This window comes from Chaetura pelagica, unplaced genomic scaffold, assembly GCF_000747805.2.
Source record: "Chaetura pelagica isolate M959 unplaced genomic scaffold, ChaPel_1.0 scaffold83, whole genome shotgun sequence".
In the NCBI taxonomy this organism is placed as follows: Eukaryota; Metazoa; Chordata; class Aves; order Apodiformes; family Apodidae; genus Chaetura; species Chaetura pelagica.
Genome location: NW_009952893.1, coordinates 3,872,450 through 3,884,336, shown reverse-complemented (window position 1 = coordinate 3,884,336; position 11,887 = coordinate 3,872,450). Strand labels below are relative to the sequence as shown.

At 36.1% G+C, this 11,887-nt stretch overlaps 1 protein-coding gene across 1 annotated transcript in view; it reads left to right on the top strand.

Moving 5' to 3' along the window:
* MYBL1 (v-myb avian myeloblastosis viral oncogene homolog-like 1) overlaps positions 1-11,887 on the top strand; it is a 49,297-nt gene that overhangs the window by 32,247 nt on the left and 5,163 nt on the right. Inside the window, exons 4-12 of the mRNA XM_009995555.1 lie at positions 2,358-2,450; positions 3,494-3,714; positions 5,336-5,519; positions 5,742-5,816; positions 7,464-7,565; positions 8,774-9,007; positions 9,315-9,683; positions 10,186-10,328; positions 10,725-10,839. Of these exons, the coding sequence (XP_009993857.1) occupies positions 5,373-5,519; positions 5,742-5,816; positions 7,464-7,565; positions 8,774-9,007; positions 9,315-9,683; positions 10,186-10,328; positions 10,725-10,839 (1,185 nt within the window). The 5' untranslated portion in view covers positions 2,358-2,450; positions 3,494-3,714; positions 5,336-5,372. The remainder of the gene's footprint in view (positions 1-2,357; positions 2,451-3,493; positions 3,715-5,335; positions 5,520-5,741; positions 5,817-7,463; positions 7,566-8,773; positions 9,008-9,314; positions 9,684-10,185; positions 10,329-10,724; positions 10,840-11,887) is intronic.

Here is an 11,887-nt window from a genome sequence, read left to right as displayed (position 1 = left end):
CCTGCTGACACTTAAAAATTCTTCTTCTGTTCCAGTGGTTAGGTGAAATGAGTAAAGGAGCTGTTGAGTCAAACATTAAATGACTCCTCAGCTGTATGAGCTGCACTGGTAGAAAATGCCTACAGTTAGAAGTGATTGTTTTTCTCTTCCAATTAAATGTTATAAAATGCCTACTATAAAACCGTGGCTAGAATCTCAGGCTGAAATTTATACCTAGAAGTGATATTGAATATTTTGATGTTAAAAGTAAAAACGTTATGTTCTCCTGCCCCCACCTTTGTGGGTTGAGATGCTTATATGAAATTCCCATGTAACTAGGTAAAAATATGCTTGAATTTGAATGCTGACAAACTGTAACTTTTCCTTGGTCTTGTAATATTTGTGCAATTGCAATGGTTCTGATGTTTTTTTTCCAGGTGGCAAAGTATAAATATCAGAGAAGAAACTCAAAGCTTCTAAATTTAAGAAGTGCATAAGCAAGTCACTATTCTTTACATGTACATTATCCTCATCCAAAAAGCAGTGAAATTAGTGAGTGGCAGAGGAGAAAAAAGATAATATAAAAAAGCTTTTATATTGAACTGTTTAAAAATGCGATGTTTTGGGCTACCGATCTGCAGATGTATTCTGGAGTTGCATTTAATAGATGTATCAGTTTAAAAAAAAAAATAATTCTCAATCTGAAAACAAATAGAAAGTTATTGTTGAGCCAGGCCCAAGCGAGGCTGAAAAAAGACTCCCCAGCTATCATGGGAAACATGCATGGAGGATCAGGTTGACTGTTGCAGAATCAGTGATGTTGGAAGGAACCTGTCAAAATCATCTGGTCCAAACCCCCTGCTCAAGCACAGTCAGCTGGAGCAGGGTGCCCAGGATAGCGTCCAGTTGGGTTCTAACGATCTCTGTGGATGGAGACTCCACAGCCTCTGTGTGACCCACTGTAGTGTTCAAATTGCAAAACCAAATAGTGGAGGCTGGCATAATTAGCACTTAGCTTGTTACTGATGGTCTCTTGCTAGGACAACAAAGTGTATCTTGAGTTACTAGTATGTAAAGGCACTCAAACTGCCATGCTTTCAGAACCCCATTTCACTATTAGGCTGGACAGAAACAAATCTTCCCTCTGTTTTGCCCAAAAAAAGCAAAGATGGTTTAAAGGTGACCCTCAAGAAAGGGAATTCAGCTTGTATTCTCTTTCCATGTATTGGAGCCAAGGCAGACCTGAAATATTGATATTTTTTCATTCCATCAGTTGTTTTGCTTTCCTCTCCTAAATATGTCATGGTTTGAGAAATGTCTGGAAAGTAAAAACACTGACAGACCACAATTATAAAATCTTTCTTTCATCGAAAATGGGAACTCCTAGCTTGCTCCACAAGGAAGTGATAATGCTTTGTTAGAAAAATCGTGTGCTTTTAATCATACAGCATCTACTAGTGATTAACTTGAAGGCACTTTGATAAATGTAATTTTAAATGTTAGCAGAGTTTTAGGTGTTTTTTCTGATCTGCCAGCCTGCTCCTTGTTTAAATTCATCTTGGCATGGTAGACAAGCTCAGCAAAACCTTGAAATGGGTACTTGCTATCCATGGGCTTGCACTGAAGAGAGTAAATCATATCCCAGTGTTGCAAAAGGTGGACCAGTATTCTGTGCTAGGGCAGGCTCTTTCCAGCATATTTCTAAGGATTGGACCAAGGACCCTGAGAGTCCCAAACTTTACTACAGACGGTTTTTAGGTGGTTAAGTGAAAGCTTGCTTCTCTTTCATAACTGGGAACAATAATATTTCAAAGGAAACTTAGTGAAGCTACAGAAAAGCACCATCTGTCCTGATGAGAAAATGCAGTGTTGTTTAATTTAGTATGTTAGCCAAACATGATATAAATCTGTTTTTCTTAACTCTCTAGTAAAGAACTGAGAATATATTTATTTGAGACTCAGAAGAAAGTTTATTCCTTTATTTGAAAGAAAAAGTATTTCCTTAAAAAAAAATCTAAACTTATATAGGTTATAGATAACGTCAAAAGCTTGTGAATCATGAAGTTCAGAGAAAGTGTAGAGTAATGAGGACAAAAATAATTCTGAGTTTCTCTTTAGAGTAATTTCTGAATTTTATGATTAAGAACACTGAAATAATTAGAGCTTCATGCAAGGGTGTTTTTCTGGTGAAGAGTTTTTATAAACAAATGGAAGAAGAAATAAGAAGGGGTAATTTAACTCTTATACTTAGAACAAAGGTCCGAATAAGTCTTTTAATTTGAAATATGCTAATAATTGTACTTATTGGCTAGCTAATATTTACAAGCTTATATATTCAAGACTTTAACAGCTACACTGATCTTCTAAAACTATTTCAGAATCGTTCAGATTTTCAATGCCAACATCGATGGCAGAAGGTACTGAACCCAGAATTGATTAAAGGTCCCTGGACTAAAGAAGAAGATCAGAGGGTAATAAAAACTAATTGATACTGTACTGTTATACTGTAATAAAATTGGCATATGTCTGGTAAGAATGTGTATTTCCTCTTGGTTTTCATCTCCACAAAGATGGGGTCTGATGTATCTTGTGACATAGATAATTGCCTTGCATTATGCTGTGTGAGAAGAGAAAAATGCAGCTGCTCTTAAGTAGATGGAATATCTGATCTGCTCAAGTATTTCATTTCCCTTTGGTCAGATTGCCAGCTGAACTGCTCTAGCTTACCAAGGAGAGGAGATCTCTTTACAGCGCTAAAGATCAAAGGTCTTATTTACATCTTTGTTCTTCAAACCCACTAGGTTTAAGGGGGCTGGAAATAAGGGAGTTTGTTTCATACTCTACTATTAAAGAAGCTAGCAATGGTATTTTAGACTCCTTTTCCCAACCTCTGCTAATCCATGCTGCAGGTTTTTGTCTGCAAAACCTGGACTGTCCTGTAAGGAGGTGCACATACAGCTTTCACATGTTATATTTCATATCAACTGTTTTTTCCCACTGTTTAAAATTGTTCTAAGATCTTTTGAGCTAGTTTTTGTCAACTTGTGCATATGGTCTACCTAATCTATTTTTTTTGCAGTTCTCATCAGTCTTTTAAGAAAAACCTTGTTATGTGTAAAAAAATACGTTGATATGGGATGAAGACTGGGTGTAGAAAAATGGGGTTTCTCTCATACATAGGTTTTAAAAAAAAAAACTAAGCAGCTTTACAAGATTCTTTTTTCATCTTTCCTAGTGTCATCTTATGCAATGGGTGACAGAAATGAAACGTCCAACTGAATGTTTTCATCAGTATACAGTTATTGTCTAAACACAGTAAATTTGGAATTAGTAGGCAATTTTCTTTTATTTTTTAAAAATGATTTTTAAAACCCCAAGTCACTGTCTGCCTCCTTAGGCCTATCAAGTTTACTATTATAACCCTTTTCAAAAATATGAGTTTATCAGTGTTCTCAGTCTTTGATTAGGAAAATTAGATTTTTGAAATGATAATAAGCTTTCATCTGTGTTCCAGGTTATTGAATTAGTTCAGAAGTATGGTCCAAAGCGCTGGTCTTTAATTGCAAAACACCTGAAAGGAAGAATAGGCAAGCAATGCAGAGAGAGATGGCATAACCATCTCAATCCTGAGGTAAAAAAGTCTTCGTGGACAGAAGAGGAGGACAGAATAATCTATGAAGCTCACAAGCGTTTGGGAAACCGATGGGCTGAAATTGCAAAACTTCTTCCTGGAAGGTGCTTTTCAACTCTATTTGTGTTCAATATTGGAATTTGGAAAGCGGTCATGTCAGTACTCTTTCCAGAGTAATCTGTTAGTCAGATAGCATCTGTCAAAACTTACGTTACAACACATTTAGCTAGATAGATACTGAAATGTTTAAAAATCTTTTGCATTTCATTATGTATTCTTAAAAATCAATAAAAACACCTCTAATGCTCTGCAGGTTCCTTCAAAAAGCTTCCTGTTCACTTCGATAAATCTGTAGTAGAGTCGAACGGAGTAACTGCAAGTAACAGTGGAAGACACTCAAAAAAGAAAGTCTTAGTAACTTTCCTAAGTCCAGACTTAGAAGTCATGCAGTGCAAAGCTTGTTTGTTACCATGTATTGTCGAAGTTGAGAATTAATTGTGTGCATTGTTCTCCTTTATTTCAAATGTGATTGTCAACTTACATGCTTGTGATAAACAAAATTTTAGTGTATAAACAGTTTAATGAAAGAAATTTTTTTTGCCTTGTACTGTTAAATGAAATTCAGTGTTAAGCTATCCCTCTCTGAATTTAATCTGTTCAGGAGGTGACTGCATAGCTGTGTCTGAGCAATGTCAGCACTTGTTCTCTTGAGAGAATGAGTCCTTAGAGATGTGTTTAAAAATGTGACAATTTCCTTAAATTGAATTCATGAATCACAGGAAATCCTTTGGATGAATGGGAAGCAAATGGATTGCCTCTTTAGTAGAATTTCAGAGAGGAAAGCTGAGACAGTGGCATTCCTAATTCACTATCTTATATGTTGAAAAGAAATCAGAGATGAGACTCTTAGCTGAAGGTTGGATCCTAGACCTAGAAGATCTGTAAAGAGTAACACTAGAGGGATGGAAAAGGGGAATATTTCTTGGAGTCAATCTTAAATGAAGAATGGGACTTAAAACAATTTTTATCACTGTGTACCTCTCTCTAAGATTAGTAATAATATTGCTAATATTTTAAACTAGAATACATTCATACTCTATTCTTACCTTAGTTCTTGGCTAGTGTTAAAAGTCATTTCTGCCTGCTTGTCAAACTGCAGGCATTTTCTTTCCAAGGGGAGTGACAATGGGTACAGGTCTTCTGCCATGCCTGCTTGTCCCTGTACATGATCAAGAGCACCAAGAATTAGTGTTATGTTCTTCCACAAAGCTACATATAAAACTGGGAGCTGGGCATGCAGGCTGTCTCGAAGAGTTGTGTTCCAGGGGCAAACACTGGCCACAGTGCCCTTACTCTGCTGTTGGACAAGAGTTTCACATTCTGCAGTTTTGTAGTAGAGAGTAAAGAATGTAGTGAACTCAAAGTTAAATGTATGGTTATTCCAGGTATCTTAAGAAAAAAGTTCTGACCCATGATAACAGCCAGAACCAAGGCTTTATCTTTTGCAGCTTTTAATTTCCTGCATACTTGAAATTTAGTAGAAGCAAATTTTGAAAAGAATTTTCTAGCTATTATGTCAAAATCCCACTGATAACAGAACTCACAGTCCAAGCTGCTGGAGCTTTCTGGATTTGTGACTTCTGATTAACCTACTATACAAGCCCTGTAAATTGTATTAAAGTTTGAGTTACGGAAACTAGTCACTGTTGTACTCTTTCATTTTAGGACTGATAATTCAATTAAAAATCACTGGAATTCCACAATGCGAAGAAAGGTGGAACAGGAAGGATATTTGCAAGATGGTATGAAGTCTGAAAGAGCTAGTTCATCTGAACTTCAGCCCCAACCTCCTCTGACTGTGGAACACTTGCACACTCAGAATCAGTTTTACATACCTGTTCAGACACATGTAAGTTAAAAATCCAGAATAATTAGTATTTCCCAGTTTCAAATAATTTTTTTTGAGTTTGGAATGAGAAACTGAAAGAATGAAGATCTGTGGAGCATTTTTGTGATAATACAGTAGCTTAGGATTGGTAAGCCATAATACATAGTTTATGGTACATAAACTAGAGATAATTGTATAGCCTCCTTTTAGTTGGGGTTTGTAAAATGATTTATGTCTTTTTAGATTCCAGCATACCAGTATGCTTCACCAGAAGGCAGCTGCCTGGAACATGCTTCAGCCTCTTCTAACTTAGTTCAGGTAAATTGTTAACAGGCATTGTAAATGAAGAGAATGTACTGTGTGTTATGCTGTACAATGAAGAGTTAAAAAACTTGTAATTTCAAAATGTCTTTAAGTCTTTATCATACACCTAAATTTATATAAGTGTTCCTCTGTAACTAGCCTTGCTTATTTGGTAGTTCTAGGTAGGAAAAAAGGAGCCATCATTATACATTCCGGAAACATGACAATTGTGCTTATTCTGACAGAAATATGCCTTAACCCTTTAGTATTATCTAGCCTCTGAGAGATTGAAAGAGAAGATTTTACTACTTTGTATATGTAATAAATGTAACTCTGTCTGAAAGGTGGAACATAGGATGTTCCATTTAAATATGAGGGTGACAGAGCACTGGAACAGGCTGCCCAAGGAGGCTGTGGAGTCTCCTTCTCTGGAGATATTCAAGACCTGCCTGGATGTAGTCCTGAGTGAAGTGCTCTGGGCAATTCTGCTTTAGCAGGGGAGTTGGACTAGATGATCAGACTCTAGAGGTCCCTTCCAACTCTGACAATTCTGTGATTCTGTAAAAGATTCAGTTCAAATAAATTGCTTATGGCTATGCTTTTTACTTCTCAATTGGTTTTAGTTTTCTCTGACTGATGAATGTCTGTCTGTTGGTTAAAAATGTTTTTTTTTCAGCATTTCAAATGCTGAAGTATTGAGAAACTTAAAAACATAAAGTTGTTGAATAGATGTATTTCCTTTTGCTTTTTTGGTGGCACTTTGAGTATGTCTGAAATTCCTCATGTGTTGCAGATGGAATGTAGACAATTTTTTGTCAATTTAATATTACTAAAAAAGTTGTTTTGACACAAGGAATAATACAAATTTTGATCATGGTAGATATGTTGGAGGTATTCTACAGGACTCTGTACCTAGCCCTTAGTTTCCCTGTGCAGGTCATCTGTTTCATGTTGTTTTCTTTCCTGATCTCAGTATGAGAGTATGAATCATAACGAAGTCTTGCATGGCCTTTGACACTCTGGACTGCCCTATATAGGAAAGTGTAAGATACTTTCTGCTCCTTGAAATGCTCTCTAGATTGGGGAGAATACTTAGTTTTGAAGCTCATAACATCAATCCTCGCTTACCTGTATTTATAGCAACAATAGAAAGATTTAAGGAGGTTAAAAACCAACCAACCAAAACCAATTAGTTTTCTGATGGTAATGGTAGGGTTGTTTGTGTAGACACTTGTGTTTGTCAGCAAATGCTGATTTGAAACACTTTCTGAGGTTAAATAACTCAAAATTCTAGAGAGCAAATGAAAACACAAGCAGATCTACCAAGGTGACAATTGTGTTGCTTCCACTAAAGGTAAAACTGAGTAACTTTCCATTAAAAAGTGCTGTAGAGCACTGAGTGTTCACAGGCCACATTAGAAACCTGTTAAAGTATTAGCTTGTGTACCACTTCAGCATTGTATCCGTCTTGCAGTAATTGCTGGAATTCTTTCACTTGCAAGTGACTACTACTCTATTACAAAATACAATACAGCTGGAACAGCTCAGTTCCTGCTATGTGCGGATTTCTGCTAAAAATGTGGCTTTGTTGTAACAGTATCCTTACTGTGGAAGGGTGATGGAGATGGAACATAGTAATGGCTTCTTTCTTCAATTTTTCAGCAGTCATTTATTGATGATGATCCTGATAAAGAAAAGAAAATAAAGGAACTTGAATTGCTACTGATGTCAGCAGAGAATGAAATCAGAACACGAGTCTCTTCTGTAAGGATTGTATATTTCTGTAAATATTTGAGTATTCTTTACTGAGATTAATCCTCAGCAATTTAGTAATGGATATTTGGGTTTGTGCAGTGTTTTTTCACCTGACCTTCTAAAATCAAACCTATGGCTGTTGGGTTGTTAAACAAGGTCTATATGTCAGAATTGAGGCAAGTTATTTTTAGTGCAGTTTTTTAAAGTGTGAAAACAGCAGAAATATGACCTGTGATTTGGCAGGTGTTCCTAAAACCCCAGATTTTAATCCTCTTTAAGAGCCAGAATATTTGTTGAAATCACCGCCATTCACTTTTATAGATCAGCAACACTGATCAACTGATCAACAGAAAAAGGTGAAATTTTGCCCTATTTGATTTCAAAATGTCCTGTAGTTTCTATTTTTGTCAGATTCTGTGTGAGTGCTTGCAGTGCTTAGTATCCACATTTGGATGGGACAAAGAGTATATACATTTTCACTGTATAACATTTATGTGTACTTCGGTGGAATTAGGGAAACTTGCAGATGAGAGTCACGTATATCCTCAGGAACAGAGAGTTATGGACAACATCAGACACCTAAGCAACCCAAGCATACAATCACTAATTTAGATTACAGGTAAACTTCCAGTTTGATGTGGTGGAGCTATTTCTGCTGTTCTCTTGAAACAGTGCAACATTCTGCTTAGCTAGTGGAATCTGCTTCTAGATTTCTAGTGAAAATTAAAATCTGTTTCTGGAGTACTAAGCCGTGTACTAAAATGAGATATCCATTTAGAAGTTAAGTAAGCTATCAGTGCAGAATCTGCATTAAAAATGCCTCAAACAAGAAGTATTTTACCTTCTATAAACAGTTTCTAATCTTAAAATGTACCTGCATTCTGTAGTGAAGATGACTTCTTAATAATCTGATGTTCAGGAGCGCAGGAAACTTGCATCAGACATGGCTTCCAGTACAACCCATAATTATCTTAAGTTATAAGCATAAGACCTGAATAAGAGGTAAGATAAAAATCTTACACAATTTGAGAATGTTGAGTATGTTATTGTAAGGGGAAGACAAACTGCAAACAGATAATTAGCAGTGAAGAAGCAAAAGTTAATTACGCTTTTGTCTTTACATGTACTACTGTTTTTTCCCCTCCACATGGTCACATAATATACTTTCTTCAGCCTATAAATTGAATAAGATTAACATGTTTCTTCATACTTTTTAGCAAGCTGAAACCTTACCTTGTTGGTCTGGAAGTTTTGTCACGGAAGATTGTGTCTCTAATACGCTGAACAGCCTTGGGGATCAATCAAGTGATTTCTACAGCATGGATGAGACCCACTGCACATCTGTTCAGCCTAATTCACCACCTAAGTATTTGGCTGCAGAAGCGAATACCATGTTAACATCTCTACAAACCATTCCAGAATTTGCAGAGACACTAGAGCTTATTGAATCTGTAAGTCTGTATTTATTCTAAAAAAACCCAACACTTCAGTTTACACAATATATGTAGGATACTCTTGAAATTACCTTATTCTGTACTTGTCTGTAGTTTCACCCATATGAAGTGATTTGTTTTATTGCCTGTTTTAAAAGAGTTGCAGTTTAAAATATTCGGTGTTTTAGGATTGTGTGAAAGATGCAGGGAGAATAATGCAGTATATGCCTTCTGGATGTAGAGAGCTGTTAGATTGGCTTGGATGTTGTGAAATAATCTTGGATAAGCCTTCTAGTGTTTGGGTGTTTTGCATCTTGCCTCTTAGGATCCTGTAGCGTGGAGTGATGTCACCAGTTTTGAGCTTTCAGAGGCTGTTGCATCTCCTGTCAAGCCAGCTCCAGTAAAGCTAATGAGGATTCAACACAATGAAGGGGGTACTGAGTGCCAGTATAATGTCAGTGTTGTGCTTGATGGCAAAAAGCACAGTAGCATCAGTGGCGAAGAAGAAGCAGTTTTTCCCACGACTCCAAACTTGACTAAATTCAGCACTCCACCTACTATCCTAAGAAAGAAGAAGAGATTGCGTGTTGGGCAATCACCAGTTAATGAACTGAATGATGGTTTGAGTAATGATGCCATCAATGTTGCACTAAAGCATACACCAGTGAAAACACTACCATTTTCTCCATCACAGGTGGGTTTATTTTTTAAATTATGGGTAAACTATGAAGAATGCAGTGGGTGGATTTTAAGTTACAAGTACCCTCTTCCCTAGTCATGCTTTGTAGCCTAAACAAATGTGTCAAAAAACGTCTTAAAACATCTGCCTAAGGGTAAATATATTAAAAATAAATGGTTAAATAACCTATTTTCTCAGTTTTGAAGACTAGCTGGGGGGAAGGGGAGTAGTGGCAACTTATGTCTCAGCTCACACTTTCTCATGCAAATTATTGTTGATAGAGACCTATTGTCTCTGTGACCTAATTAAGCAGTAGGGATTTTAAAGAGGAAAACAAGGTTTCAGTGATAAATATCGCAGATGTCTTGGTGCATAACTCAAGAATATTTGTTTTGGTTTTGTCAGTAAAAGCTCTTCAGATATATGTGTTTTTTTTATTTGTTTATTTTGCTTCTTAGTGTAGTGGTGAAGTTTTGTCCTTTAAGGTTACTTAGGGTTTTTTCTCTTTTGTTTTTAGTTTTTCAACACTTGCTCTGGAAATGAGCAATTTAACCTTGAAAATCCTGCTTTTACATCAACTCCAATCTGTGGGCAGAAAGTTCTTATTACGACTCCTCTACACAAGGAAATGACACCAAAGGATCAAAAGGAAAATGTGGGGTAGGATTATTACAGTAAACATGTGGTGGTGTTGCTCAAATAAAAAGTTTTTCTAAGCATTAAGAAACTAGTCTACTTGTATGCATACTGGGAATGAGTTTTAAATCCCCTAACACTTAAATACTTGTGTACAAACAAACTGTTTTTACTTTATGGAGAGTGGTTTGCACTCAGCTAAAATTTATCCTTTTTAAAAATAATCAGTAAAATCCAATTAAAGTATAATATACCTGGAGCAATGCTATGGTGATCTTAAGACGTTGAGATTCTTGGTGGTGATATGTGTTATGTAAATTAAGGTATTTTTAAATGTTTCTTAGATTAATTTTATTACATTACTGTTGATGAAGTAAAATATTAAAATGCATATATTAATACTTTTCTATTCCTTAATAGTTTCAGAACTCCCACGATTAGAAGATCTCTTTTGGGTTCAACACCAAGGACGCCAACTCCTTTTAAAAATGCTTTGGCTGCTCAGGAAAAAAAGTATGGTCCCCTCAAACTTACGGTATGTGGTGGCATAGTTTACTTTCTCCTGTGTTAAAGTCTACATGCCCTTTTGTTTTTGAGATATTGTAGGCCTCAACATGATCTTAGAAAGCATCTTCTAACAATGCTGTTCTTTCAGTGACATTCCTTATTATCCGAGAGAATAGCTCGAATGTGAATCAAAAATGTGTCAGATTTTGTATCTTAGACTAGTATCCTCCAGTGTACTATGGAGGCATTGTCTTTTTTGGATGGTGTTTGGTACATATAATAATGTGATCCATAAAAACCTTAAAAGCATTGGTTCCGCATTTGTGAGTTGTTTTATATTTGCATAGCCAGGCTAATGCTGTACCTCTTATCAGATTATAATTGTCTAAGATTTTAATTTTAATACATTAGCATTCTGTTTTTTCAAAAGAAAAAAACATAAGTGAGAGAGGGAATGTATGCGGGCCCACCAACTGGATAATCTTGTAAGAGCAAACTGGTGCAGATGCACATGACTGACTTCATTATTTTAAACAACTTTCACATTTGACTTGAAAAACTGCATAGTCTTTGAAAGCTCTGGACTATTTAAGAGCTGAATTATTTTCTGGTTCTTCTGCAGTGCTAGGACTGAAACTAGATGTTTACCACAGCATGCCAGTATTCTGAGAATTTTTTTTTATATCCTTCTTGGGGTGGTTACTTGAGTGCCATACAGTTTTCTTCATCCTAAAACCCAAAATCTTAATATAGCACTTCATGATTCCTCTGATTCTTCTGGCTGTCACAGACATTTTTTTTTGTCTACAGATAATTAGTTTTTTCTTTGTTTATTCCAAATGAATTTAATTTTTGCTCACTTCCTAGCCTAGCTAAGGTATGTTAATGCATAATAACTTTTGGAATTCTGTAGACATATGTTTTTCAAGTTCTGAAATATTCCTGCCAATATATATTGACTGCTTCTTTTTTGCAAACACAGAAGGTGGCTCAGACTTTGCCACAGGGCTTGGCACCATCTGTGTTACCCTATAGATTCACAGTCTCTCACTATGCAAATGGAGTGGTTTGGCATT